The sequence below is a fragment of the Chaetomium tenue genome (assembly GCF_020726465.1).
Source record: "Chaetomium tenue strain MPI-SDFR-AT-0079 chromosome Unknown F5144scaffold_6, whole genome shotgun sequence".
Lineage (NCBI taxonomy): Eukaryota > Fungi > Ascomycota > Sordariomycetes > Sordariales > Chaetomiaceae > Chaetomium > Chaetomium tenue.
In genome coordinates this window covers 1,805,281-1,832,512 of record NW_027117334.1, presented here as the reverse complement: position 1 = coordinate 1,832,512, position 27,232 = coordinate 1,805,281, and the positions used below count along the sequence as shown (strand labels likewise).

General features: G+C 56.5%; 8 protein-coding genes across 8 annotated transcripts; 3 read left to right on the top strand and 5 right to left on the bottom strand.

Annotated features, from left to right (window-relative positions):
- Positions 1 to 221: 221 nt before the first annotated feature.
- Positions 222 to 1,420, top strand: F5144DRAFT_352946 (uncharacterized protein). The gene is made up of 2 exons (XM_066784311.1): positions 222 to 351; positions 430 to 1,420. The coding sequence occupies exon 2, from the start codon at positions 440 to 442 to the stop codon at positions 1,142 to 1,144; it is 705 nt and encodes a 234-aa protein (XP_066639818.1). The 5' UTR covers positions 222 to 351; positions 430 to 439; the 3' UTR covers positions 1,145 to 1,420.
- A 101-nt stretch (positions 1,421 to 1,521) lies between these two features.
- Positions 1,522 to 2,838, bottom strand: F5144DRAFT_605613 (Alpha/Beta hydrolase protein; the record flags this gene model as incomplete). The annotated part of the gene is made up of 3 exons (XM_066791443.1): positions 1,522 to 1,545; positions 1,601 to 1,676; positions 1,727 to 2,838. 3 exons carry the CDS (start codon positions 2,836 to 2,838, stop codon positions 1,522 to 1,524), a joined length of 1,212 nt encoding a protein of 403 aa, XP_066639817.1.
- Positions 2,839 to 6,242: 3,404 nt separating this feature from the next.
- F5144DRAFT_582340 (uncharacterized protein) lies at positions 6,243 to 6,983 on the bottom strand. The gene is made up of 2 exons (XM_066789495.1): positions 6,696 to 6,983; positions 6,243 to 6,604 (listed from the first exon to the last, which is right to left on the bottom strand). The coding sequence occupies exons 1-2, from the start codon at positions 6,910 to 6,912 to the stop codon at positions 6,573 to 6,575; spliced, it is 249 nt and encodes an 82-aa protein (XP_066639816.1). The 5' UTR covers positions 6,913 to 6,983; the 3' UTR covers positions 6,243 to 6,572.
- A 43-nt stretch (positions 6,984 to 7,026) lies between these two features.
- On the top strand, positions 7,027 to 9,187 carry F5144DRAFT_352850 (uncharacterized protein). Its single transcript, XM_066784310.1, has 3 exons — positions 7,027 to 7,302; positions 7,372 to 7,683; positions 7,767 to 9,187. Exons 1-3 carry the CDS (start codon positions 7,106 to 7,108, stop codon positions 8,941 to 8,943), a joined length of 1,686 nt encoding a protein of 561 aa, XP_066639815.1. The 5' UTR covers positions 7,027 to 7,105; the 3' UTR covers positions 8,944 to 9,187.
- Positions 9,188 to 10,769: 1,582 nt separating this feature from the next.
- F5144DRAFT_623142 (S-adenosyl-L-methionine-dependent methyltransferase) lies at positions 10,770 to 13,207 on the bottom strand. Its single transcript, XM_066792127.1, has 3 exons — positions 12,836 to 13,207; positions 12,150 to 12,208; positions 10,770 to 12,069 (listed from the first exon to the last, which is right to left on the bottom strand). The coding sequence occupies exons 1-3, from the start codon at positions 13,144 to 13,146 to the stop codon at positions 10,943 to 10,945; spliced, it is 1,497 nt and encodes a 498-aa protein (XP_066639814.1). The 5' UTR covers positions 13,147 to 13,207; the 3' UTR covers positions 10,770 to 10,942.
- F5144DRAFT_657216 (uncharacterized protein) lies at positions 12,798 to 14,417 on the top strand. The gene is made up of 4 exons (XM_066793184.1): positions 12,798 to 13,305; positions 13,363 to 13,643; positions 13,729 to 13,988; positions 14,045 to 14,417. Exons 1-4 carry the CDS (start codon positions 13,266 to 13,268, stop codon positions 14,289 to 14,291), a joined length of 828 nt encoding a protein of 275 aa, XP_066639813.1. The 5' UTR covers positions 12,798 to 13,265; the 3' UTR covers positions 14,292 to 14,417.
- Positions 14,418 to 14,938: 521 nt separating this feature from the next.
- Positions 14,939 to 23,465, bottom strand: F5144DRAFT_614953 (uncharacterized protein). Its single transcript, XM_066791781.1, has 3 exons — positions 22,539 to 23,465; positions 16,192 to 22,459; positions 14,939 to 16,127 (listed from the first exon to the last, which is right to left on the bottom strand). The coding sequence occupies exons 1-3, from the start codon at positions 23,160 to 23,162 to the stop codon at positions 15,187 to 15,189; spliced, it is 7,833 nt and encodes a 2,610-aa protein (XP_066639812.1). The 5' UTR covers positions 23,163 to 23,465; the 3' UTR covers positions 14,939 to 15,186.
- Positions 23,466 to 23,946: 481 nt separating this feature from the next.
- Positions 23,947 to 26,861, bottom strand: F5144DRAFT_582317 (uncharacterized protein). Its single transcript, XM_066789493.1, has 7 exons — positions 26,328 to 26,861; positions 26,204 to 26,269; positions 25,622 to 26,144; positions 25,511 to 25,573; positions 25,211 to 25,452; positions 25,073 to 25,139; positions 23,947 to 25,017 (listed from the first exon to the last, which is right to left on the bottom strand). The coding sequence occupies exons 1-7, from the start codon at positions 26,611 to 26,613 to the stop codon at positions 24,078 to 24,080; spliced, it is 2,187 nt and encodes a 728-aa protein (XP_066639811.1). The 5' UTR covers positions 26,614 to 26,861; the 3' UTR covers positions 23,947 to 24,077.
- Positions 26,862 to 27,232: the final 371 nt, after the last annotated feature.

Here is a 27,232-nt window from a genome sequence, read left to right as displayed (position 1 = left end):
CAGACATCGGACGACCCGCTCCTCACACAACAGTTCAACCACAGAGCTACATGGTGTGTCTATTCTCGCCACCGATCACCGCACAAGACAACGAAAGGATGCCTTCGTCATGGGAGCGGTCATGGGACTGCGCGCTCAAGATCGGGAGGCAATATTCACCTCAACGATAGGGTCAAGCGCGCCAAAGCACCCCTCGAACTCCATGTCAATGACGTGGATCGCGGATCCCAATTCCTGGAACCATCTCAACCCGGTAACCAGGTATACGGATCTAAGCTCCCGGCTCCGAGCAGTTGTAACGCCCGAATAGAGAGGGGGGTGGTCGAGTCTTAAGTAAACCTGTTCCCCCCAGTGAGCCAACCCGTCCCCTCGCCTCTACCTCTACCATAATCAGAGCTAAACCAACTACCAACCAACGCGCCAAAACAGAACCAACACGATGAAGGCCATCATCCTCCCGATGGCTCTCCTCCTCCCCTATGCAATGGGCCTGCCCACTGCCATAGTCAAGCCAGAAATCAACTCTGACACCACCGATGACATCAACCCCGCCACCACCACCGCAGCAACCAACCCCAACACCAACACCATCACCCACCACAAACTCTCCCCCCGCCAGCTGAGGGGTATGGGCATGGGCATGGCTCCACCCGTCGCAGCACCCGTCGCCCCGCCTGCCATGGGCATGGGCATGGCCCGGCCGCCTATGCCTGCTATGCCAGCCATGCCCGCTATGCCTGCCATGCCCGCTATGCCTGCTAGGCCTGCCAGGCCCGCTATGCCTGCTATGCCTGCTATGCCGGCTGGTGGGGTGGTTAAGCGGGCTGTGGGGGGTGGTGGTGATGATGATGGTGATGGTGATGGTGATGGTGGTGATGGGGGTGGTGGGGATAATGGTGATGGGGATAATGGTGGTGGGGATGGAGATGTGAGTGATGTGGGCGGACAAGGTGGACAGGGGGGTGGACAAAACCCGGGTGTGGCGGGAGGACAGGCTAAGGGACGGTATCCCGGTGTATATCCCGGTGTCTATCCCGGCGTCTATCCTGGCGCTGGAGGCAGGTACCCCCCCGTGCCGTATGTTTATCCCCCATATGGTTATCCATATCGGCCCCCTCCCTATGGGTACCCGAGGGTGTGGTGATTGGATAGGGGAAGATGGGCTTGCTTGATTTCTTGTTCTGTTTCTTGTCTGGCTGCTCGTGGGTTTGCTGGAGGAGGTATTGTCGTGAGAGGAGCTCATCCAGTGTTTTTCTAATGACGTTATCGGGTGTTGGCCGGCGCTACGAAGTGTTTTTGTGCAAGGGATATCAGGGGGTTGGTTATGAAAAGGGGGCAAAAAGCGTGTTTGGAAACTTGGAACAACTTGCAACGGTTGGGGAAAAGCTTGGAACAGTCACAATATGTAAACATCCAGAACGTAGTAGTAATAATCAATTCATTTCATTTGTACTTCTTTTTTGCTCCGTGCTACCATGGCTTTGGAGTATGGGGCTTCCGCCCAATTCCAAGAATCCAAGACTAACAGGCTGGTGTAGGCACGCACTGGAGGAGGTATTAGCTCGAAACCCGCACATAGCCCAGCCGCCAGTGCCCTTACCTGATAGTAGTACGGATTGTATGACGAGCACTCTCCGTTAGCGCAAGCTGATGCGCCGACATAGCCCATACCGCCGCTGTATTCGTCATCAGTCAAGGGTTCCAACGCAACACAGAACTGACCTACCATTGGGACCACAAAGGCACGCCGCCGCGCACCGTCTTAGTTTCGCAGGCTGCTGTCGTCGTTGTCGTCGTTACAACCGCCGCGGAGCTGGGAGTTACGCCAGCTGTCGTGGCCGTTGAGAAAGTCGAGATTGGCGTCGCTGGGGATGAAGATAGGCCCGGCTGCCCACCGGAAGGGGCCCCTTCTTGGCCCCAGGAGAAGCATCCAGTGGTGCAGTTCAGCTCAAAGAAGGCCATGACCGTGTTCTCCTGGACCTTAATATCATGCGGCACACCGTCGGCGCTGTACGCCTCAAACCAGCCATTCTCCCCATACACGCTCTTGGTCCACCCCGCCAACGGCGTGTCCGGCACCACACTCACGGGCGTGTCACTCAACCCCAACACATTCGTCCACAACTTCACCCCCTCGCCATGATTCACATAGCTAACCACCTCATCCTTCGTCCCATGAAAGATCTGCACCTTCGGCCGCCACCCCTCATACCCCGGATACGCCGCCCTGACCAAATCCCCCCACTCCGCCGGCGTATGAGTAACCTCACCCGTCGCACACTCCCCATTCCAATACCCAAACTCCCCCTCATTCCCCTCCGGCGCAAAACACCCAAACGGCACGCCCGCAAACGCCGCCCCGGCCGCAAACACATCCGGATACGCGCCCACCAAAACCTGCGTCATCATGCCCCCCGACGACACCCCCGTAACGAACACCCTCCCGGGGTCCGCCCCATACTCCTCCAGCGTCCAGCGCACCATGCTCACAATCCCCAGACTATCCCCCCCGCCATCATGCGTCAGCGTCTCGGCGCTCGACACGTCCCAGCACTGGTCGGCCGCGGCGGGGCTGCTGCCCGGGTAGATGACGAGGAAGCCGTGGCGGTCGGCGAGGGTCGCCCATTGGGAGCCGGCGAAGGCGGCTTGGGCGGTGCCGTGGCACCAGTGCGGGTTGACGAGGATGGCGGGGTTGGGGGGGAGGGTGGAGGGTGCGTAGAGGTGGAAGGTGGTGTTGCGCGGGTTGGGGCCGAAGGGGGTGGTGATTTGGGTGAGGGTCGCGGCGTGGGTGAGGGTGCTGCTGAGGAGGGTTGCCCCCAGGGCTGAGGGGAGTTTCATTTTGGGGGGCTGGGGTTGTGGTTTTTGGGAGGTGGTGGTGATGGGTTTAGGGGGAGGTGGTGAGAGAGGGGATGGGAATGGGGGATGCAGAGGTATGGGGGAGGGGGTAGTGTGTGCATTGAGGAACCCGTCACCAACTGTTGCAAACTAAACGAAGCCATGGCGATGTCAAGCAAATACCGACCGACGACTGAAATCTCGCGGATTACCTTCAGCCGCTGGATCCCAACGGTGTTTCTGTCCCGGACAAGGAGTTTGGGGGTTGGTGCTCGGAGGAAGGCATCCCGTTGCTGGATCGGGGAACCGACGCGGCGCGCTACAGAGGTGGTCCACCATCCCCCAGCAGACCTGCTACCCAGGCCCCCTTGCAGTTCTGCAACTCGCGATACCCAGGCTCCCAGGGCGTAATGGGATAAAACCTGAAAGCGAGTGGGACTCTTTCGAAGGGGGTCGAACAATGGGCTTGCCGTCGGGGGGGGAGAGATAATGCCGTAGAAAGCTGGAACGACATCGGAACGACATCGGATTGAATCATCGGAACGGCATCGGACAACGGAACGGCATCGGTCGTGCGAGGCCTCTCGTCATTGTTATCTCGTTAACTGAGCCACTGAAAATTAGTGGAGTAAGTTGGTAAAGTGCGCTGGAGAGCGGCACGGAGAAGGAGCCTTGATCCCGAAAGTTGGCGGGGCTCCTCCTGTGAGTCCCCTGGGGCCCCAGGCTGCCTCCCATTCAGTTTCCTAAGACCCTTCCTCCCCCATCCCCATCGAGGGCGTGCACGTTCATCCTCTCCTCCCTCAATCATCACCCGTGCATCTCATCCTTGCCCTCCTCCACCATGTGCCGGATGCACATATGGACTGCGCCGGGCTTGGGCACTTGTGCGACCGGGTCGCATCGAACGTTGCTGCCGAGCCGCTTGTCGCATTGCACAAACTCCTCCTGCCTCCTGCAGCTGCAGGTGTACTCGCGATAGTATTGGATGCACATGGTGCCGGCTGCGAATAAAGTCAGCTTTGCTTGGTTGCTCGTGGGAAGGGGCTTATCAAGGCTTTACTTACCGAGATGGGGTTTTCTTGTTTCTGGATTGTTGGATGGTTGGTTTCGGGTTTGAGCTCGGCAACTGCGAAATCGATGTTTTTATTTGCCGTGTGGGAGGATCGCGACATGAACTCTGCCCGTGCAGTGGCCCGTGGGAGCGCCTCGGGGTTGGGTCACATGAGCACCTAAATGTCATCCCCCACAGGCAAACTCTTCCTCTCGTGATTCAAAACTGTCAGAAATCCATCAGTCACATGCCGCCAAAGAGGAAGAAATCTAAAAAGTGAAAGAGAGTCAAAATCCTGTGCTTCACCCCCTAGGGAAGAAACGGTAGGTAAAGTAGGTACCTAGGGACGTGTGGGAGCCGGTAGGACCCTTTGTACCTATTGCTCCCGTCGCCACTGACCCTAGATTGGTGAGACGAGAGGAAGCAGCATTATAGAAACGCTAGACCGGACGAAGTCAGCTGGTCCTTAGACCAATGCTGTCCGACTATAGCTGTGCAAGATCTGGGGCGAATAGCAAACTTTGGGACGAACAGGATACGGAGCCTGGGTACTATCTAGTTGTAAGCGGAGCTCTATTACTCATAATAGCAGCTGGTAAGGACCATCCAGATAACATCTTCCAGGAAAGAGGACCGAGGGATGTTCCTCTTTCGCTTTACCATACACAGAAGGGCTGTCAAATACGTGACTCCCACTCAACAGCCCCTGAACGACCTGACAGATATCGACACGCCCTCACCATTTAAACAGGCATCGCCGAGTATCCGGGTGGTGCGAGCCACTACAATCGCATATTGTTCCTTCAGTAAAAACAGTGTGTAGATCGATCGGGTTCAAACAACGTACCTCTTCAACGGACGACCGAAGAGTTGGTAAGTGGAAGCCGGAATAATGGTCGTCGCCGAGACAATAGCGATCGGTATAATCATCCATAACAAAACGATCGTGGGGGGCACACTACAGCGATACCAAAGGAATACGTAGGAACGGGTAGGCAACGTAAGGTACCAAAGGAGTCGACATACAGAATCTTTCAAGGTTAACATCAACATCCATGGACTAGGTACTTGACCACTCTCTTGCTAAGGGGGCAACAGATAGCTTCTGTAGAGAATGGATAAGTCTAATATCTTATAACTCCACTGCGATACGTCATCCAAATTAGACATTACTCGGAGGACCCCAAGACGCTGTTGAGAGGTTGCGCGCAGCAATGGTATATCGGTCAACTCGGAGACAAGGGCCTCGCATGTCTAAAGGAAAGCGTTGAACATCCCAACGCTAAGCACTCTTCTTCGGCCGTTCTTTTGCCTCCCTCATGGCGCTCCAAACTCTGTTATCCACGACCTTTCTTTTCCCCTTGGCCTTGAAGTCTCAGGAGCCGTGTTCAACTAAATTTCTTGGATGTCGGTATCGCACACTTCACCGACAATGAGGGCATGGTAGAACTGACATTGACACCCGAGATACCAAGGCTCTCGACAGTGCCCTAGCTAATGGCCTCAGCCTCGACGGGTTTCCAAATACTTGTTAATGGATCTGATCGTCGATTGAACCAGAAACCAAGCAGAGTAGGGCGAGAAACCTATCTGTGCCTTGTTGCTGGCGATGCCAACCTTGCTTCTCCCTATATCAGTGAGTTGTCTTTCTTCGTTTATTATCATTGCCGCCACTCCCATCACCGCTGGTCGCACGATTTTTCCCAGCAGTATTGTTGTTTTAGGGCGGGCGGTCGCCGTCGCCATCACCAGCCTTAGACATGGCACGGGCTTCTGCAATTCACCGCTTTGTTCACTCATCCTCTGCCATCCACCACTTTCAGCACGCAGCTCCCCGTCGCCGCTACCCGCCGCCCTGTTTCTGAGAGTCCCGTGGACTAATATCGCAACATTAGGGCTATACCCCCGTCGCGGTTCGGAAACTCTCGCATCATTGTTCCCGAGCAGTTATATGCGAGCGTATCGGCGCTGCAGCTCTGCCGTACTTTGCTCTCCGACGATAATGGGTGCTCTGTGTCTTGGGGTTGCTGACGTGGGAAACCGGTTGCTTTTCCTATACGTTGATGGGGCGTTTTCAGTGATTGTCCGGTGCTCTCGTGATGCTAAACCGATGATGAGGTAGTGCTTGTGCGTCGCCCATACAAACTGGACTCTCCGTGTGCTTGGACTTTGCATTCAGGGTGGTTCTTTCTTATACCGCTTCCCCAATCCATTATCGACTATGTCTGCTAGGGTGAAATCCTATACCTACGTGGAGTATCGGTGGGTACCGCCATGGTGAGGTTGTGTAGCGAATCTTCAAGGTTTGTTTGTATATTGGCCGTTGTATGTAATACATCACTGCCATATCGAGGTCGTGCATGCATAATATGAAGGTGAAGTCGAACGGTACTTGACACTCTTGACTCCATTCCATCACTTGCGAGGTTGGTTGGCTTCTAGTTGTATTTGTCTCACAACCGCACCCCTCCAACGAAAGCCAGATAGCTAACCAATGTCTCTCTTTCACTTACACTAGCCTCATTTCTTACACGGATTATCATTAGACGATGCCTCAACCCCTTCTAGCGAACATGACCGGGCCCGAGGACAAACAATGGCTACCAGTCCAACCAGACGTTGACAGGAGCATACATATCACAGGGAACAACATGGTCTACAAAATTGGAGGGCAACCGACGACAGTCTACAAACCCAGAGCCGAGCCCTGAGAATATGCTTGTAAATAGTCAGCACAGATCTGGCCTGTGATTATGTCGAGGGTGGTGGGTGGATAAGATCATGTAGGTAATTGGAAATCGGCACCCACATGAGTTTGCGAAGGAGAAACTTCTAGTCCTCCGGCATCTCGACCACACCAGCTGAACAATTACACTGGTCCCTGTCAACACAGCCCCGAATCGGTAGGTACAAGAGGTAGGTAGCTGCAGTGCCAAGACGCCGTCGTCCGCTTCACCGGCCGGAAGCTGAAACAGAAGCAGGGGTTGGAGGAATGAGAAGAGGGGACTCGGAGGCTCTGAGGGCATGAGTGAAGCAAGGCAACAACGAGGCTGTCGGATTTAATGCGGTTGGTGGTGTGACGTGTGTTCATGGTGTGTAAGTGCGGGGGTGTAACTGCCAGGATCTATTGACGAGGCTCTCCTTTATGCGGATGAGTGCCTTGGCCAATGGTAGCCTCGACAATCTGCAGTTGGTCGTCAATGGTTTCGGGAAGCGCCGATGAAGCTGAGCACGGCAGGAGCTGAACTGGAGCCTGCTGTTGCCTGGTGTTCACTCAACCATAAGAGAAGCCATCACGTTGCGTTGCGGGCCCCTTTTATTCTGGCTTTAGGCTTCAACGTCGAGACAAGTGACAAGTGCCGAAGCCACCATCTCATCGGAACTTTGTTGATTTGTTACCACCCCGTCGAAATGAAGTAAGTTATCCGAGTTCAAGAGAAAACCCATATGTACCTAGAGCGCTGACCACAATACCCGCCCCCAAGGAGTGCTCCGCGAGAGCGGGCCATGCCGTTGGTGCCAGAACCGTTCGAGCAGTTATCCGTAGGGACACGGCCTGTCTCCGGCGACATTGAGCCGCTAGCTCCGAAATGGGGGCTATTTTGCCCCAACCTTGATATTCCACAATACAGAGAACCTTTGAGCAAGGAGAAGAAGACGGAGCTTGACAAGAGGGCGGTCAAACTATACAGGCGAGCGATAGTCAACCAGCTTTACAAGTCTTCCGAGTTTGGCTGGGAAGTGTGCGCCTGGCACGACGTCTTCGGCTTGGTTATGGATGACCAAGCGCTCAGAATGTCAGTCACTCTCAGTTTAGTAGTTTAGTATCTCTCATACTAACTAGCCCTGGACACCCATGCTAACACATGCCCCAACTTAGGGATAAGAGGCCGTACGAATATGTAGCGACCGACGACGATGGGCAACGCTTTGTAAAAACACGAATTCCGGATGCGACATTGGGCCTGACAGCATACGACACATTCGACTTCAACTTCAGCCGCGATCATGTTTGTACTGGCCCTGACTGTGACGTGGACCACAAGACCGAGCCGGACACGAGGCTGTCTCAGGACCGCCTGGTTGCCATGATGCACACTCCCGAGTGCGGCCTCGTTGTCGACGGCTCATGGGGGAATGCCGATATCGTATTTCCTTTTGCAGCCTACGAGGCCAAGAAACGAACGATAAGCTATGAAGCCGCCAGACACCAGATTCACCACGCATGCAGGACGTACCTCGCCATGTTGGACGACCTGGTCCGGAATCCAGACAATGTAGCCGAATATCAAACAGAAAACAGCTCCAAGTACCAGTTCTTCGCATTAACGTCTTGCGGTTCGTACTGGGAAGTTTATCTGGCTTGGAACTTCCTTGATAGATGTGTAAGTTTGATAGACCCAGAATCGACATGCATTGCACACCATGGAATACCGTTCGCTTACATGTATATACAACAGCATGTGGAAACCATCTGGGAAGGAGACGTCAAGGAGTTCAGCCGCGCATTCGATCTGATCTGCATAGTCGACCAGATCCACGACTATGCTCTCAACGTCCATCGCCCTTTTGTTATGCAACACTTGGAAGCGTGGCATGCTCGGCACGAGAAGTTTCTAGAGCCCGAGGGGCCGTCACCCGACACACTTCGTGCCGCAAACTATGGAGACGGGTCAGCTGGTATGGGATCGGGAGCCACAAACGGCGGGAACTCCCATGGTTTTAACAGGCCGATCCAGATCGAGAAAATTCTGAACCTGGCGGGATTCGGAAAAAAGCCCGAATGGTTCAACCTCAAGAGAGCGTCATTGGAGAGGAGAACAGACAAAGCACAGATGACACGTGAGCACAACAGGGACCTCCGTAACTTCGCCCGAATCCGCCGGGTCATGGACGCTGGCTTACGGCCCGCGCAGACAGAAGCCACGAATGGGGGGCGGAAGCGTGGGCAGGGTAGGCCACGGAAGACGGACAACAAGGTTGTGAAGGTTACGGTAGCGCAAAGTTCCTCTGGCGGAACTCGCAGGTCTGCACGGTTGCAGGCTAAAGGGGGCTAAGGTAAGAAACCTGGAGTCCTGGACTGACAAGGGAACGGGCACTTGGGTTTCACCCGAGTCACCAGTGAAGCCGGGAAGAAGATTCAGGAGACGTCATCGGGCTTCCTGTTGCCGGGCAACTGATGGGAGAGGCGTCACAAGTGAAGCCGGGCAGAATTCAGGAGACGTCATCGGGACATTTTGTTGCCGGGCAACCGATAGGAGAGGCGAACCGGGTGTCATGAGGGCCGGAATATCTCATAGGGACAGGGATATACGGGGTACATCTTAAGGTGTGCTGGCCAATGGACAGATATTCGCCGCTGTCCGCCTCACTTCTCTAAACAAAGCTTCGCTATCCTTCAGGCTCCTGCTCTCTTCCATCTTCCATCGTTTCATCACAAACCTGACTTTCTTCTTCCATCGTCAGTTTTTATCACAATTTCACAAACCTGCATCGCTCTTTTGGATCAGTCACCATGCCCCGACAAAACTTGACTCCGAACGCATGCAATGCATGCAGATCAAGAAAAACCAAGGTACGTTCCGGCGCTCGAGCACGAAACCCGTGGCTGGTGCTATGAACCCGACGCACACCAGTTTCCGTCAAAGTACGTAACCCTCCTTGCTCGTGCCGCCAAAAGGGTAGGAGTTTTGCTATCTCGCCGAGACCTAAGCCAAACCTCATGTTCCCAACGCCCCGTCCGCTCCTACACCCACCTCCCTGCGCAGATCCACCTCAGCGGTCACTATCCCATGTAGCTAACACGTCCTCCATCCAGTGCGATGGACAGCAACCCTGCGACAAGTGCGCGTTGCGAAGCGCGGCCTGTCAATACGAGGCGAGGGATGCTCGCACCAAAAGCAAGCTCAAGGCGGCCCTCAACAGCCTGCTGAGCGAGCGCGAGGCGGGCCTGTCCATCATCTGGGACCTCGTGGGCCACGACTAGCAGCGTTTGGAGGTTATCACATCACACCTCCAGGAAGCTGCCGCCGCGGCGGGTCCCAGCACGCCCGCCAGTGCCGCCAGTGTCGCCAGGGGGGAGGGGGTGGGAAGCGCGGGTGGAGCAGCTAGCACGGGTAGGGTAGCCGGGCCGGGTCCGGTTCTCGTGGGAAAGGGGAAGGGGAAAGCTGTAGCAACCCCCAAGGCGAGCGGGCCCACACGCCCGGGCACCGCGGACGATCTCGCCCCCCCGTCGCTCGCCCCTTCTGGGGGATTCTGGACCTTCACTTTTTTCGGGGGCCCTTCATCGCTCGGTCCTCTTGGCGCGCCCTTGTCCTCGTTTGCTCCTGGGGGGCCTTCATCGTCCTGTCCTCCTGGGGGACCCTCAACCTCTGTTGCTGCGGGAGGTCCTTCATCACGCTGTCCTCCTGCCACGGGAGAACCACCGTCCGCCGTTGCCTCTGGGTGGCCTTTGTCGCCCACTCACCACACCACTGGCCGGCTTTTGCGCCGTCCTTATCTTGGGGAGCTTCCGACGGTCTCTGCTCCGGGCCACGATCCCCCGGAGTTTGCACTTCCAGACTGGATTCCGGACGAACCGCCGGATGGTGAGGGTTGAGGCTATTTAAGAGCCGGGGGGGGGGGGGGGGGGGGGGGGGTGTTGGAACTTAGGAGCGTTGCTTTCGTTTATAGAAATTAAAATATTTACCATCGCCTCGAGTGAACTATTCGTTGACCATGGTGCTTTCCGTAATGCGTATGGGATGTGATGACGGAGGTAATCGAGGAGCAATATTAAGAGAATTCAACACCGCATTTGAGGGATGGCCGGTCAGTGACTAGCCCGCCGACAAATCTTGTACTCGCTCGTATCACGACCCTGACCCTTCAGAAGACTTTTCGTCTTTAATTAGTCAAGAGCACCGTTGAATCCCAACGTTGTCTAGGAGTGTCGAATAGTCGACTCGACGACATGCTTATTCTTCACTACCTACATGTACATGTACATGTATGTACTTTACACTCTCTCCCCCCACCACCCAGCTCTCACATCCCATCCCATCCCATCCCATCCCATCACCGAAACGCCACAACAAACCTCCTCGGATACTCCAACAACACGCACCCATCCTTCGTCACCGGATACTCCCTCTCCAACCTCCTTCTATACTCCTCCAAAAACCCCTCCCTCGCCCCCCCTTCCCCTTCCCCCGGCAACGCCCCCAAAAACGGCTGCAGCCCCGTCCCCCGCACCCACTCCACAATCCCCGCATGCCCCTCCCCCAGCACATGCACATAGCGCGTCGTCCACGTCTCCACCATACGACACAGAGGCTTCAGCGCGTCATAATACACCAACGGCGACTCGATCGGGTCGAGGTCAGGCCGCTCGCCCCCGGTGAGCTTGGCAAAATACGGCTGCCAGGGCCCCGGCGCGGCGGCCGTCTCGCGCATCGCGCGGTGGGAGGGCTCGGCGTGGTTGTCGGGGACCTGGAAGGCGAGGACGCCCCTGCCGGGCTGTTGGGTGCGCAGGAGGCGGGTGAGGGTGGGGAGGCGGTCGGCGTGGCGCAGCCAGTGGAAGACGGCGTTGGAGAAGAGGAGGTCGGTGTGCGGGGGTGGGGTGTAGGTGTGCAGGTCGGCGAGGGTGAAGGCGGTAGTGGGGAGGGTGGTGCGCGCTTTGGTGAGCATGGCCGGGGAGGAGTCCACGCCGGTGATGCTGGCGGAGGGGAAGCGCGTGGTGAGGAGTTCCGTGCTGTTGCCGGGTCCGCAGCCCAGGTCGATTATGCTGGTGGGGGAGTAGTCGGGGCCGAGGAAGTGCAGGAGGTCGTGGATGGGGCGGTTGCGGGCGTCGCGGAAGAGCAGGTATTGGTCGGGCGACCAGTCGTTGGCGCTGGTCTTGGGGGGTGCCGTCGTCATGGTGGATTGGAATTGGGTTGGCCCGGGGGATACAGGCAGTCGGGCAGTGAAGCGGTAGGAGTTGCCTAGGCTCTCAGTGGCAGTGACTGGTAATAACTTGCGGGGTCCGCGCTGTGTCGAGAAGCGTCGTGTCACTGCGAAGAAAGAACGGGCCCTTGCTGTCGTTTGCAATCCACTCCGGAGAGGCAGGGCGGGTACAGCACCCCTTGAAAGCATTGTGTTGGGGAGGTGTTTTGGAGAATGACGGACCGCAAGCAATGTTGAGATAGGTAAGGTCAAGTGTGATCCTGAGATTACAGACTGGTGGAGTGGTGGTTGCCGTCGATCAACTGCTGACCTGTTGTCAAAGATTACGTAACAAAGGAACCGGCCAAAAGGGGCAGTTGGATAGCGGAAATAACTTGGACACGCCAGAGGGGGTTGTTCCTGTGCATCCATGAAGACGGACCCGCACGAATGCTTGTTTCTATCTCTTTTCCAACCCTGAAAACACCCAGTTGGGTTCTCCTGGGAAACTCGAAGGCGGTCCCCCCAAGTCATCCTTCACAGGCCGTGACAAGCGGTGTCTTGTTTGCGGTAATATTTGTTGGAAACGTGGTAAAGACCTGGTAATTATTAGTGTCCAGACAGTCTAGCCTACGGGGTTGAAACAGCATCATCAATCACAAGTTTCAACCTGGCTCAAACCTGGCGAGGACGGAAAGAAATGGGTCAGGACGGCGAAATTGGCGAATCGGTAATTAGGTATGGGCACTTCACTCTGATATTGATGCTTGAGGTGCTACCTAGATTCTGCGTCCACGCTCCAGCCCGCCGAATAAGACAACGACGGCTGCGTCCTATGCCCCGACCGTGGCCTGAACAGCTCTAGTTACAGGGGCAGGTCAATGTCACTTCCTGGGCGGGCAATGTTCACCCTCCAGTGGTGCGTATTGACGGGATCCTTCTGATACACATTGACCTCGAAGAACCTGTCGTGGTCTTCACACCTGAAGTTCTTGTACCTGATCTCATGTCAGGTCTGTAACTGACAAGCACAGCATGTTCACTTACGAGTTCAGCTTTTTGAAGTTGGCCTGAATCAAATCATCCTCGACTACCTCGGCGAACTCATTCTCGTTGCCCTCGGCCGGAATAAAGTACCTCTTACTCTCAAGTGGGCCAAAGTTGACCTGTCGAACTAGCTGAATGGCGTACGGCGGCCTGAGCGCGATCAGATCGGTCTTTTCAGCGCCATCATCGGTCGATGGAGAAGATTGTTGGGGAAACTCGGCCCAGGCCATGAATACCATGAACTTCCTTTCGTGCTGGAGAACTTGAGGGCGATAAGGCTTCACAGAGCTACAGCAGAACAGGGAGGACATTCTGACACCAGCCGTTGGATGAATCGAGTGTACTTGAGGTACCGTAATCCACAAGGAGATGCTGAGTGCGCTGACGGGGAGGACGAAGCTCTACTTATGGCTCTCATCGCCATATCTACATGGCCGGCGCCAAGGGGCTGCTGCGCATGAGCTGCACGCGTGATTGGTTTCACTGTCATGTCGGTGGCGAGCTGTGGCACTAAAAACGCCCTGCAGATTTGAGTTATACCACGCCGAGTATCCAATCAGACGAGGCGACCACAGCCTGCCGACAGATGTCGGAAAGGGAACTGCCCGGCGAGCATAGCATAAGAACCGTCGTTGCACCCCCCGTATCATCTCTCTTCTTTTGCTTTTCTTCTCCGCGGTTGATCCTGGAGGTTCCGCCGCCGGTCTTTACTGTCGACTCGTTCCACTCGTTTATCTTTCTTTCTGCGCCTCGTCTCTTCTCTCTCGTTCGTGACCAGCAGGCTAGGAAGCCGCCCCTCGAGCTCGCGGTAGAGCCCTTCGATTTCCACTCAGGGTTCAGAAGGAACCGCTCAACCTGGACGCTTTCTATCTACTACATCTGAAACACTTCAGTACGTTGAGCCCTTCTGGGTCCACGCCGGACACGGAGGTCCTCTACCAGAATATGACTGGGGTCAGTCATCAAATACCACCGAGCCTGCTGGACAGGACGGACGTGCCGAGCAAGAGACATCGTCAGCGCATATCTTTCATCCTCCCCATCACCACGCACAGGAGAACGACAATAGCCTTGAAGACCCAGGCTCCCAGCCAGCCAACCCCATCTCCTGCCATTATTGTCTTGCCACATTTAGAATACCCCGCGACCTGAAGTAAGCATCCTGAAATATGCCCAATCTTGAATACAGAGGCTGACACACTTCATTAGCAAGCATCTCAAGAAACACACTCGGCCGTACAAGTGCACAGAAGACCAGTGTACCCAAGCATTTGAGTTCCAGACCGGCCTGGACCAACACCTCAAAGAAATGCACGATGACAACGCGCCACGGTACTTTTGTCCCTGGAAAGACGCCGGCTGCAAGAGCAAGGTCGCTGCACATGGCACAAAGCGGAAGACAAACCTGGACAGGCATGTCAAGAATGCGCATGGGGGACAGCAGCCGCCAACGTAGCCTAGCTACCAGTCAAGTCTTTTCAACAGAGCTATACCTTCTCAATGCTTCGCTTCGCTTGTGTGATGTTGACGACTTGCTGCTGGCAGTGAGCCGGAACCTGTTCATCATTTCCTTCCAGTGGTGTTGGTCGCTAGGTACCCTGGACTTTTCCTGACAGATGCATGGCAATGACACCCCGGAGGCTGGAAGGCACCTGGATTCAAGAGCGCCCATAGTAGAGCTCCCCTACCCTTCATAGCTTGTGACCTCTACATCCCTCAACAAGTTTGTGATTAGTATGCATCATTCCATACACACATTGCCTGATGTATGTGAAAGGGAACTAAGCGAGGGGCAAGATACGCCAAGATAACTGGAGGGACAAGCATCAGCTGGTGTAGGCAACGAACATTCCCGCGTCCCGAAGGCGAGTCCTGTTATCAAAGCCTCTTACAGTCCAGGATCTGTGACAGTTTGATGAGAGGTGCCTACACCCAATCCCCACAGGGTCTCCCAGAGGCACTTGATACTCCGCGGGATGAATATAGCCCTAAACTAAAATCGGCAACCCCCCACGGGAAACACATGTGCACAAGGGCTAATAGTTAGGTGGGGTGCCTTACCTTATGGTAGCAACATGTGAGCTTCTCAAAATGGGCACCTTACCTGCCTCATCCACACCCATTCCATCCACGGCCATATATCATCTGGTAACACGCAAGCCATGAGGCTATTTTGTCACAATCTGGCGTTCAATAATGGCATTGACACCCTGCTAACCCTCTATAAATGACCTGGAACTACACGTAAACAACCAAAGCAAACAACACAAACTAACACGGTGTAAGGTACCTCCCAAACAATACACGCACCGACCCTAGAAACCCAAGCCAACACAACCCAACCCACCAACCTAGACGCCAATCTGCTTGAACAAAAACTCATACCCCTCCAAAACCGCCTCCCACCCCTCACTCCCATACAAATCAAACAGATGAACCGCATCCTGCACAATCGCCGCCCCCGCCGGCACCCCCCTCTTCACCAACGCATCCTTAATCCGCTCCGTATGCTGCCACGGAATCAAATCATCCCTCGTCCCATGGATCAAGAACGTCGGCGTCCGATAATTGCCCGCCACAACCTGCGCATACGGGCTCACCGCCGCCACCTCCGCATCACTCGGCTGCGGCCGATTCTTCCAATCCACCACCCCATCCCCATCACCCCCAACAGCCCCCACCTTCCCCTTACTCGGCAACCCGCCCAACAACACCGGCAACGCCTGCCCCTTCCAATTCATATGCAACGCGATCCGCGACCTCGGATCCTCCAACGACATCCACCCGCCCGTCGCGCGCTGCGCCGCCGGCACATTATACGCCGTAATCGCCTGCTCCCGCACCCCCTCCAGCAAATCATACTCCACCCCGGCCTCCATCCCCGTCGTCTCCTCAGGAAAATTCGGCTCCCGCCAAAACCCATCCTGATAATCCGTCGGGCAATAAAACGCCAGCACCGCATCCGGCGGCGCAATGCCCCGCGCCGGCGCCGTGAACGGCAGCGTCATGGACAGCGTGCCGCCCGTGGACCAGCCAATGACCACCACGCGGCTGCCGTCGGCGAGGATGTCGGGCCGGGTGGCGTTGGGGAGGAGGGAGGGGAGCGTGGTGCGCGCCCAGTGTAGCGCCGTGCCGACGTCGGTCATGGGGCCGGCGGGGAGGGTTACTTCGGGGCAGAGCCGGTAGTCGATGCTGATGGGGAGCAGGCCGCGAGAGAGGAGGAGGCGCGTTTGGCGGGGGCGGATGTCTTTGCGGGAGAGCATGATGTGCCCGCCGCCGTGGATCATGAGGGCTGGAGGGTGGTTAGATGCTTGGTCCCGGGGGTTGGTTGGTAGTGGGCTAGGTGCTGGGCTTACCGATGGGGCGCTTTGTGGTGCCATCGTCCGGCTGGTCGGGGTAGTAGATGTCGGCTTGGAGGGAGACATCGCCGACGCGGTGGTACTCGACGGTTTCCTTGGTCACCAGCTTGGCTGCCGCCTTTCTGGCCGCTGCCGCCGCGAGCTGGAGCTTCTCAACCGCGGAGATCAGGTGGTCCGGCGCAGACTTGAATCCCACCACTAGACGGAACTGATCCGACTCCTCGCTGTCGTCATCGCTCCAGTCGACGTGCTTGAACCCGGCTCTCAGCAGCGTCTCCTTCCAGCGGAACTCATCGGCAAGCACGTGCTCACGGCCATCCTCAAAGAGCCACCAGCCCTCGAGCAGACCAAAGACACAGTCCAGCCAGTACAGGTTTCTGGTCAGTTCCAGCAGGCAGAGCATACCGTCTTGGCGAAGCATCTTGCAGGTATTGGTCGACGAAACCAGCAGGCTCTTGGTGGCATGGACGCAGTTGGACGCGAGGGCGATGTGGTAGTTCCCAACGAGGTGCTGCGGCGGTGGCTTTTCGACGTCGAGGACGGAGAAGTTAACGGCGTCCCCGTACTTGGCAAACTTCCTCTTGGCCGCCGCCACGAGTGACGACGACAGGTCGGTGAACGTGTACGAAAAGTTGACTCCCATCGACGAGAGCGTTTCAAGGATGGTCTTGGTCGTACCGCCCGTCCCGGCACCAAGCTCGAGGATGCGTACTTGCTCACCGCGGCGGTGGATTGCGAGTGCTTTGGTGAAGAAGTTGGCTAGCACCTTGGTTCCGGTCGAGAACATGGGCGAGTTTGTGTAGACGTCCTCAAGCAGATCTCTGTCGGCTTTGGTGCGGAAGATGATCTGGAGGGGATCGACCTTGCCCGACAGGACGTCTGCCAGCTTGGAGCCCGTGGATCTCAGCAGCTTAAGCTCGGAGGCGTGTTGGGGGTAGGTGACGATCATTTGCTGGACCAGTTCTTCCGCGTCGGTTTTGGGGCACGGGGTTTGGGACCTGACCAGCTTGTCACCCTGTTTGCGGACAAGGCCAGCCTCCTGGAGGACCTTGTAAAACTGGCCTACGACTTTGGCATGCTTGGGCATATGCGGAACGTCGGGGAGAATGTCGCCTCCCTCAACACGGGCAACGTCACAACCCAGCTGGGCAAAAGCCTCGAGGACGTAGCTGAGCACCAGTTGCCTCTGCTTCGGGTACGCATTCTGTCGGAATCCTGCCCAGCCGGTTTCCTTTGCGAAGCGAAGGTAATCCGAACGGATCTCGCGGAAGTCCTCGGCTGCGTGTGTGAGGAGGTCTTTTTCCGCCGCAAAGCCCTGTCCCTTTGCTGTGAAGCTGGGGGCCAGGGGCTTTCCACCAGACATGGACGCAGCCCGGGCCACATCGATGTTGGTGTTATGGCTGTCCTCGGGGATCACCATCTTTACCAAGTCAGCAAAAGTACAGCTCGGACTGAGCTGCATCATGTCGATCGTCCGTCCGAACTCCTTCTCGATATCTGCCCCCAGCTCGATTCCCAACAGGGAGTCCACACCAGCGTCCGCCAGCAAAAGGTCCGGGGCAATGGCCTCCTCGACATCAAGATGGCCTGCCACCAGCTTCTGCAGCTTGGCCACGAGCTCGTCATTTTGAAGCTCGTACTCGACGCTGGATGCAGGTGTGGCCGAGTGGGAGGAGGCCAGCAGCTCGTTGTCGTCAGACAGGTCGTCCTCCGAGGAGCTCCGAGCACTACTCTGAGCCGGCTGCACGGCTGCGCACAAGGATCCGAAGTCCTCGATGGACTGGAACTCAGCAGTTGTGAGGAGGACGCCAAACCTGTCGCCGATTGCCGTCTGCACCTCGGTGGCCATCAGGGAGTCGATGCCGACATCGACGAGGAGAGTGCTGTCGTGGATCTGCTCGGGAGACACGTCCGCTACTTCCTGCAGCAGTTGCTTGAGGCCCATTCTAATGTTGCTGTTGGCCTCGTCTTCGAGAGCTCTCTTGCGGTTTCGGCTGCGCCCTGGGGCATTGGCAGTGCGGATGAGCTGGGGGCTGATGGCCGACTTGATCTGCGCGGCAGCGGTACGGGGAGGTTCGACCTTGGCCTGCGCTTGGCGAGACTGCGCTGTGTTTGCCCGCGCCAGCACCTTTTGCAGCATATTCACGTTGGTCTTGGTGAATCGGACGCCGAGAATCGTCATGACCAAAGTCTTAGCCGACGTATCGAAGACGAAGATATCGTTCAGGAGCTCTCTGTCTCCCTGCCTGCTGAAGTTGGCATGCACCAACCACGGGCCGGCACTGCCGCCGTCGGGCCTCTTGAGGCTCTGAAGGGCGCGAATCTCATCGACCTGGGAGCAGATGTAGACTTCGTCGTTTCCGCATTCATCAAGCCCGTTGACGTGGAGACCAGCAACTTGGGTGAAGTTGTCGATGGCCAGTGGATTGCAGGCCGACTTCTTCATGTCTTCTCCCTTCGCCATGGCGTCTGGTAGCTGCACGAGGCCGCTCACCTTCTGGTTCTTAGAGGCAATCTTCAACACACCGCGGTAGATGCCCGAGTAGTTGACGACCTTGTCGAACATCTTGTACACCAACGGCCCCTGGATGCCTGCGACGGCTCCGTCGGCAAAGAGAGCTTCGCATTCCTCGTACTTGGCCAGACGTTGGAAGCGCGCAAACATGGCCGCGGTGCTCTTGTCAAGCAGAGACGTGATGCGGATTCTTGCTGTGGCGTGCCTGGTCTTTCTCGACGCCGTGTCTCCAAACGGGAAACTATGGACGGTGAATTCCCACTCGTTCTCTCCAATGCTGAGAAGCGTGACCTGGGCCTGCCGTGCCGTGTCAAGACCAAGCGGCGTGAAGATTTCCAGCGCGTCGACGCCCGATGCATGCGTCTCAGTCGAGAAGTTGGGGTGGAGCAGAGCCGCCGCCCGTGTCGCAACTTCGATGTACAAGGAGACGGGGCAGAGCGGATGGCCGAGGACGCGGTGGCCTTCGATGGCTGCTTGGAACTCGCTGGTCTCCTGGTTGATGTTGAAGATGACGAGATTCCCCGTAGCGTCGGCATACTGCGAGAAGGATACCATGTTGGCCGGCTTCGCCTCGATCGCCGCCGCGGGGGCAGGGGCATCACTGCCGTGGCGATCCACGTACTCCAGCCAGTGGTGCCGTTTCTCGAACTGGTACGGAGGAAGCTGCAAGACATTGTACTGGTGCTTTTGGGAGCGATGGAACGGCCAGAATATGGCCTTGGTCCCGCTGTTCCACAAATCGAGCGTCGTCTGCGCCAGTGACTCCATCGCGTCTGGCGCTCCAAGCTTGATCGCATGGAAAGCATGCTTCGCGATGTCGACCTGTTCCGCCTGCAGGGCTCTGCGAGCAAGGGGTATGGCCGCCGTGCCCGAACCGGCTTCCAGCCACACGCAATCACCAAATTTCTTCTGGATACGAGAAATGGCAGAGCTGAAGTGGACGGCATCGCGGGACTGTTGGGCAACAAGCTCCGAGTTGACCGTGTGCCAGGCCGAGCCCGGCGAGCAAGTCTCAACATGGATCTTAGGCTGAGAAAAGGAAATGCTCTCCAGCAACGCCTTGTACTCCGGCATAATCCCGTCGACAAAGACGGAATGGAACCCGTGAGTGACCTCCAGCCGCTTCAAACGGACCTCACTGCTCTGGCCTGCGACCAGTTCCTCAAAGGCAGCAATGGAAGACGCAGAACCAACCACAACATGGTTGTCCTTGGCGTTGAAGCAAGCAATCTCAACCTCAATGCCAGCTTGACGAGCGCTCGCCACCAGCTCCTGTGTCTGTTGCTCGTCCGCACCGACAGAGATCATGGCCCCCTTCTCGGGACCCCACTGATCCCGAACGAGGACGGCCCGGCCGGCAATCAGCTTCAGCCCATCCTCGAGCGACATGGCACCAGCCACGCAGAGCGCGGTCAGCTGGCCAAAGCTGTGGCCGATCATGGCCTCGATCTGCACTCCCGCGTCGATCCAGGCTCGGGCGCAGGAGTACTGCAGCGCAAACACGGCGCAGTGGAGCACCAGGGTGTCGGAGATGGGCTCCTTGGAGAAGATGGTGGGGAAGATGCTCGGGTGGCCCATGGATCGGAGAATGCGGTCGCAGCGGCTCAAGTGGCTCTGGAGAAGCAGGGAGGACCGGTATGCCTCTTCGGACAGGCTGACCGTGCTGCCCGTTTGCCCAGAGAAGACCATGATGATAGGCCGGGGGTTGGCTTTCGACATTTGCTCTTCGGGCAGTGTGGCGGAAGCGCAGGCGCTCAGTTCCTGGCGCAGGCGAGCAAGAGAGTCGACGGTTGTGCCGAGAGAGTAGGGCAAGCTGATGTTCTGGTGGGTGGCGAGCCCATAGGCAATGTCAGCCAGGAGTTGGTCATCGCTGGTATGAGCAGACGCCCTGTCCAAGAATTGCGTCAACGCGTTGCAGTAGGCTTGGAGGCTCGTTGCGGACTTGGCTCTTAGCATGATGGGATACTTTATCGGAGAGCTGTCTCTTCCACGGCGGGCCTTCGGCGTAGTGGTGAGACGTGGAGGCTGGCAAATAAGCATGGCAGCATTGCTACCGGCCGCGCCGTAGTTGTTGACGCATGCTGCGAGGAATTCACCAGTCCAGTCCCTGGGTGTCAGAGCAATTTCCATGTTGGACGGGCCCAGGGGTGGGATATTGGGGTTGAGTGTCTGGAAGCTGGCCTGCGGCGGGATCGTCCGATGGTGCATCATGAGCAAGACCTTGATGAGGCCTGCCACGCCAGACGCGGCTTCCGTGTGACCGATGCTTGCCTTGACGGAGCCAAAGTGCAGCTTGCGCGATGGCTGGTTCCCGAATACCTCTCGGATGCTTGCACATTCGATCGGGTCTCCTTTCGGGGTGCCAGTTCCGTGTGCCTCGACATACGAAACCTTCTCAGGGTCCATGTGTCCCATCTTGAGCACTCGCTTGTACAGCGCTGTCTGCGATTTTGATACAGGGACGGTAATGGCCGCGCAGTTATCATTCTGGTTGACCGCGGACCCCGCGATGATTCCGTAAATGTGATCGCCGTCAGCAAGCGCAGCAGAGTACTTCTTCAGGACGACCATTCCCGCGCCCTCTCCGCGGCAGTACCCATCGGCACGCGCATCAAAGGCCTTGGATTCGCCTGTAGGGCTTAGAAAGTTTGCTGCGGCGAGGTTCTGGTGCAGGACTGGGCTTGTAATGACATTGACTCCGCCAGCGAGGGCCATGGAGCACTCCCCATTCCTGAGAGCCTGGCATGCGGTGTGGATGGCCACGGCAGAGGAAGAGCAAGCCGTGTCGAAGACCATAGACGGGCCACTCAAGTTAAAGAAATGGCTGATCTTGCCGCTCACGAACGCGCGGACCATGCCGAGGACGGAGAAGGCTGTCGGGAGATGGGACGCGACGTTGTCTTCGTAGTCAGACGCCGCTACACCGACATAACAACCGACGTCGCTAGGTGACGAGCCATGGCTAAAGTATCCCGCAGTCTCGAGAGCTTCGTACGCGACCTGCAAGATCAACTTGTGCTGTGGATCCATGGCGGAGGCCTCGCGCGGAGATCGGTTGAAAAACTTATTGTCGAAGGCGTAGCCATCACGGAGGAAGTTCCCAATGAACGGAATGTCGTCCTTCGGTGTCCGGCGCAGCCCTTTTGTTGGGAACCGTTCGGTTGGGAGCTTGCCGAGCATGGAAGCTTTAGACAGAAGTAGCTGCCAATACTCTTCGAGCGAATCCGCGCCGGGGAATCGGCAGGCCAGTCCGACGACGGCTACCGCATCTTTGGGGTAGGAGTATGCCCCCGTCTTCTGAAAGCCAGGCCGAGAGACCGTGAGGCCACCCTCAGTGACCAGGGATCGAGGTATGCAGTCCACGAGACCAAACACGACAGCCTCCATGCCAGAAGTAGGTTCCGGCAGGGCAGAACGAATTGCGCTGCTCCATTCTGACCGCTGAACCAACATGGACCTCGCAATCACCTCATGAAGGGGAGTGCTGTTGCCAATTGGGGACCCTGTCCCGTCCCTGACGAGACTAGGTGACCCACAGGCTACTGGGAATCGGAACTTGGTGTTGGAGTTCCCGAGAGAGACGATCTTCTCCACATGTTCCTCGTGGATCGAGGAGTGAAAGCGGCCGGAGAGTGGGTACGGGCGAGCCGTGGCCCCGAGATCAGCGAGTTTCGCAATGAGCTCGTCTTGTGATTGCTTGGGAAGGGTGACAGTGGCACTCGATATGTCGGAGTTGACGGAAACGTATGCCTGTTTATTGTGTTAATACAGATGCCCAACTTCACTCAGGGGTGAAGTGTTGTTAGGGAGAGCTTAAGACAATGCATACCTCGGCATGTTCCTCAATCGCTTTCATGACCGCTAGGCTCTCTTCGGTGCTTTTCCAGCGGACCGAGAGACAGGAAAATTCCCTGGGCGGGTTCGCAAAACATCCATCCAAGTCGACGTATGCGCCGAGAGCCACGGCGAGCCCCAACGCCGATGCTGAGAGTTTTACCGCCTCTTTTTCGTCCTTGGCCACTGACAACGTGACTGCGGCCAGCAATCCGGTGCAGAAGCCTTGGAAACCGCCGCCATTGACGGAAGTGCTATCGAGGAGTTGTTCATGGGAGAGGCCGGACACCTCCAAGTATTTGAAGTAGTCGACAAGGTGGCTGATGACGGTAAGAGGCGTGAGGAGGAGGTTGAGTCGGGACAGCTCCGCTGGTGGGTCCGAGTTGTCAGGGCTGTTGATCCAGTTGGAAAGGGCCCGGAGATGTTCCTGGCCAGGGATGTCTTTGAGAGATGGGTCGGCGAGAGCAAGATCGCCCCAGATAGACTCAAGCTGAGTTATTGCGGTAACTAGGCCCTCAAGTTTGCGGTTTCCCAGCAAAGTCGATCGCAGTTGCACGAGCCAGTCTTCCGACAGAAGGCTCGACTGCGGCCCAAAGACTAAAAGTGAAGGTGATGCCATGGCTTTCGGCTTTAGAGATCGACTGTTGAATGTTGTCCCTTGTCCGATGGTGGTTGAAGCTTGACCGTTGACTCCTTCCGCGAATAGGTATGGTATGGACCAAGGGGCCCATTCTTATGTAGATCTATACCATCTTGCCATTATTCCATAGTTCCTTCCTCAGCTTCTAGCTCGGAGCCTCATCGCCTTCTGCCACTTGCGCGTGCAGCCTGATCCAGCCGATAGGGGATTTACTCTGGTCCAGTCATGCACGCCAACGGCCGTTGACGCTGAGTGCGTCGCTCTCGGTTGTCCCCAGTCCCAGATAGGACTGGCTTTGCCACAGTCAGATACGGACGCCCTCCGTGCTGACCGATTCGGACGCTTACTAGGTACCTTAGTTGCCCGGTTAACGAATACTCCGGTCCAAAGTGGATGGAATAGAGCCGATAGGCGCTGGACTTTGTTTCCAAACTCGGATCTGGCATGCCTCTTCCTGTCCACGGTCTGAATTCAGGAGTGTCTCCCAATAATGGTACGCTCACTAGATAATCATTCGCAGTGTAGCTGCACGTAACCCAAAAGTCGATACAAACAGTACAGTCTGTTGCTGTGAGCGCTTCTGAAATTGACAATTGCCAGGTTGACTCTGAAAGGAGCAGCAACGATGAGAAACAGGATCCTAGCAACTACATTCAAAAGATTCGTCCCTACGGTGTTTATGATACAAAGGTGGACAGTGGAGTACGTTTGGCCTAACCTATTCCATGCTGCAACAATTAGTGTCGTGAAATGGGAAATGGGAGGCCAAGGGAAAAAGAAAGGGGCAATCGACATGAGAATCCCAAGTGACTTCGCAACGCCATTTCTGAATAGACTGTAACAATAAACGATAAACTAGCTAGAATAACTCATGACCTCATTGCGCTAGTAATGCTACGCCGGAGTGCTCTCCACCAGAAACCCATCCAAGTACGCCGCAATCTTGTCAGCCTCCTCAGGCCATGCGCTCATGCCAACCACCAAGTCCGGCCGCACCACCACCACACACCCACAAGCGTGGTTGACACCATAGGTATAGTGGGCATCCTCGTCCGGCGCGCGGTCATCGTACACAACCTTGGCCTCTGCCCGGATCCCCTCCAGCTCAGGTCCCTCCAGCAACAGGTCAACCTCGTGCGGCAGCGCCTTGACAATGAGCAGCACGTTGAACCGCTCCCGCCCGCCAAAGCGGCGGTAGAACCCCTTGCTGCTAGACAAGCCCTCGGACAACCGAACGATCTGCTCCCGCACGGGCCCCTGAAGGTCCGACGCGAACACCAAAACATGGAACTTATCCACGCCCCTCATGGCATCATACAGCCATCCCGTCGTGTTCTCATCAAAACACACCCGCGGACTCGGCGCACGAGCACCATTGATCAGACTCGTCGGCGCCACACTGCTGCTGCTCTTCCTCTTCTGGCCCGCAACCACACCCTGATCCTCAGCCGGGGGACAAATAACCGACTCCACAATAGGCCCCTCAACACCAAGCAGGAACATAGCATTACGGCGGAAGAAGGACCCCAAAAACCGCTGATCCGCCTCGGTGGTCCCGTCGAGCAGGGGCAGGTTCTCGTCGTGGGCCTCGATGGTCTCGTCCAGGCCGCGCAGCTCGGCCAGCGGCAGGTTGAGGTTGCAGATGAAGCGCAGGTAGGCGCCCGAGGCGCGGATCACGCGGTTGGCGAAGAGGCGCCGCTCCGAATCGTAGGTGGGGAGCAGGATGTCGGGCTTGGCGGCGCCTTTGATGCTGAGCCCGAGCTTCCAGCTGAGGTTGGCCGCGTCGTAGATGGAGGAGTTCAGGCCGAAGGCGCCGAGCACACTGTGGACGTGGCTGATGGGGGGGTTAGTACGGGATAGCTGGAGAGAGGAAATGGTTTGTGACTTACGCTGCATCGCCACCGATGTGGACTCTCTGGTCGGGGGTGGAATAGTATCTTGCCACGCGCTCGTTGACTGTGTTTCGGTGGTTGTGTCAGTGTTGTGCCGGGAGGGAAGCAGAAAAAAAGGGGAAGCGGGAATAATACCTCTCCAGACGGCGAACCAGCTCATGGCCGAGGCGAACTCGACCGTCCACGGTGCCATGATTTTGTTGAGATGCTCTAATGCCTCCTCCGGGGTGATTGTAGGGTCGTGAACCTGAGTCTCCCCAACCTTGGAGTGGCCGTTGGTGGCTTTGCCGTTGGTGGCTTTGCCGTTGCCGCTGCGTTGCTCTCTCCTTGATGCCGCGATCTTGGCTGCTCTTTCGCCCGTGATCTGGACATAGAATCTTGGTAACGAAAACAGTCAGTTTAAGGTTGTATTGCGTGAGGAGTGCTAAAACATACCGTGTGTAGCCGTCCTCCCGCGGGATGATGATAACACCGCCGTACTCTTCACTGATCACGATGCTATTCAGGGTCAGCACAAAGCCAAGATGTTGACGTAATACTACTCACCAAAAACCAAGGATATGCGGAAAGTCGGTCTTAAACTGACAGTCCATGATGGCCCAGAAACAACTCGTCGCCAGACCGTCGAAAGGAATGCTCAACTTCTCGCGGATTTGGCTGGACGCGCCGTCCGCACCAATGAGGTACTTGGCACGAATGTTCTCGGTATCCCCAGACTTGAGATTCTTCAGCGTTGCGGTGATTGGATGGGAAAGGCCCGCATCTTCCTTCACTTGGAAGTCATCAACGGTGGTGCAGCGTTCCACGAGAACCTTGTGGCGAAGGAGGTCTCGAATGTAGACTTTCTCCACCTGACCCTGCGTTGTGATGTGTATCCCCTTGAATCTCGAATCGCAGAACGAACTGGGACCGTGGAACAGCTTCACGCCGTTGCGGTAGAGAACAGTCGAGTTAAGGAGCGGACCTTGCTCCGAGGCTTCGTGGCCGACACCCCATGTCTGGAGATATTCGAGTGCCCTTGGTTGGAGTCCATCCGCTCTCCCTGACAAACACGGCGCATCGGCTTTGTCTTCACGTACCAATGTTAGCAAAAGTTGAGCGATCACTTGTTCTGGAGAACTTGCGTACCAACGATACGAAAGCTGATTCCTTGCCGAGCGAGATTCATGCCAACCTCCAAGCCGAAAGGACCAGCTGTCAACCCGTTCGGTCAGTGAATTTGTTACGTGTAAGAGATCTCAGTATCATTTACCCCCGCAAATGAGGACGTCAACCTCATTATCGGGTTTCCACCATGATGGCTTCTCTTGCTCGGATTCCGTGCCATTGTACAGGTTCGGCCAGCTGCGAAGCTGCGAGATGCCGAGATTGTTTCCCACAGTTGAGGTTGGCTTCTCTGAATCTACTGGTGGCGAGTAGTGTGAGTGTTGGCCAAGATGGTTGCTGTATTGCTTCTCATCCGCCCATGCTGGGATCGGCGATTCGGCGGGGGCGATGAAGCCATGCTTCCACGTGTAAGGCGGCAGGGATCGGGCCATATCGGGCGTAGGATCTCGGAGGAATGTTGCGCGTCAAAATTTACATGTGTCAGACCCACGCGTTCATTCATCCACCCGCGGTTACATGTACGTCGTGGGGCGGGCCATGCAGAAAAGGGCGGAGGTCGTACTCCGGTCCCACCAACACGATGGCTTGCGTGAACCGTGGTAACACAGACGCCTTGCTCGGGTATGAGCCCCGAGAGATGGGATGAGAAAGTTACAGTGGCATTCTTGGAGGACCAGAGTTCCGCCTTGAGTGGTCCAAATACGTAGCATCGCCCCTTATGCATGTTTTCTGGCGCCTGTCTCCGGAAAGCTCCGTCGGGGGAAACTCCGTCGGGGCTTACCAGCCACAGGAGATGGTATTGTTTGCGCGGGGATTACCGGGCAGTCCCATTCTGGATATCTGTTCGTCGTGGTAGATTTTATTGTTCCGGGCTTTTGAGAATTGCTGCTGTGCATTGGAGTTGGTCATGTCGGTTTCTCTTCCCCAGGAGTACCAGATGGCGTCTGACCAGATTTGTAGAATCGGCTTTAGTGCTTGAATCGAGTTCGGATGGCGGAAAACTTTCTAGAACAATGGTAACCAATCGTAGGCCTGCTGAGCAGGGACCTT

Excerpts from the sequence above, each read along its gene's own strand:
- F5144DRAFT_352850 (XM_066784310.1), top strand. The coding sequence starts at position 7,106 with ATGAAGCTGAGCACGGCAGGAGCTGAACTGGAGCCTGCTGTTGCCTGG. Across the intron at positions 7,303-7,371 it reads TACCACCCCGTCGAAATGAA|GAGTGCTCCGCGAGAGCGGG; the intron begins GTAAGTTATCCG and ends CCCGCCCCCAAG. Across the intron at positions 7,684-7,766 it reads GATGACCAAGCGCTCAGAAT|GGATAAGAGGCCGTACGAAT; the intron begins GTCAGTCACTCT and ends GCCCCAACTTAG.
- F5144DRAFT_582317 (XM_066789493.1), bottom strand. The coding sequence starts at position 26,613 with ATGGCCCGATCCCTGCCGCCTTACACGTGGAAGCATGGCTTCATCGCC. Across the intron at positions 26,270-26,327 it reads TGACGTCCTCATTTGCGGGG|CTGGTCCTTTCGGCTTGGAG; the intron begins GTAAATGATACT and ends ACGGGTTGACAG. Across the intron at positions 25,574-25,621 it reads CCGCATATCCTTGGTTTTTG|CATCGTGATCAGTGAAGAGT; the intron begins GTGAGTAGTATT and ends GACCCTGAATAG.
- F5144DRAFT_623142 (XM_066792127.1), bottom strand. The coding sequence starts at position 13,146 with ATGTCCTCCCTGTTCTGCTGTAGCTCTGTGAAGCCTTATCGCCCTCAA. Across the intron at positions 12,209-12,835 it reads AACTTCAAAAAGCTGAACTC|GAACAACCCCCTCTGGCGTG; the intron begins GTAAGTGAACAT and ends ATGGATGCACAG. Across the intron at positions 12,070-12,149 it reads CCAACTGCCCCTTTTGGCCG|GATCACACTTGACCTTACCT; the intron begins GTTCCTTTGTTA and ends CTGTAATCTCAG.
- F5144DRAFT_582340 (XM_066789495.1), bottom strand. The coding sequence starts at position 6,912 with ATGCCCTCAGAGCCTCCGAGTCCCCTCTTCTCATTCCTCCAACCCCTG. Across the intron at positions 6,605-6,695 it reads TTTCTCCTTCGCAAACTCAT|CATATTCTCAGGGCTCGGCT; the intron begins GTGGGTGCCGAT and ends ACTATTTACAAG.
- F5144DRAFT_352946 (XM_066784311.1), top strand. The coding sequence starts at position 440 with ATGAAGGCCATCATCCTCCCGATGGCTCTCCTCCTCCCCTATGCAATG.
- F5144DRAFT_657216 (XM_066793184.1), top strand. The coding sequence starts at position 13,266 with ATGGCCGGCGCCAAGGGGCTGCTGCGCATGAGCTGCACGC. Across the intron at positions 13,306-13,362 it reads GCTGCGCATGAGCTGCACGC|ATTTGAGTTATACCACGCCG; the intron begins GTGATTGGTTTC and ends AACGCCCTGCAG. Across the intron at positions 13,644-13,728 it reads AGCCGCCCCTCGAGCTCGCG|TACGTTGAGCCCTTCTGGGT; the intron begins GTAGAGCCCTTC and ends GAAACACTTCAG.
- F5144DRAFT_614953 (XM_066791781.1), bottom strand. The coding sequence starts at position 23,162 with ATGGCATCACCTTCACTTTTAGTCTTTGGGCCGCAGTCGAGCCTTCTG. Across the intron at positions 22,460-22,538 it reads CGATTGAGGAACATGCCGAG|GCATACGTTTCCGTCAACTC; the intron begins GTATGCATTGTC and ends CACAATAAACAG. Across the intron at positions 16,128-16,191 it reads CACCACAAAGCGCCCCATCG|CCCTCATGATCCACGGCGGC; the intron begins GTAAGCCCAGCA and ends ACCACCCTCCAG.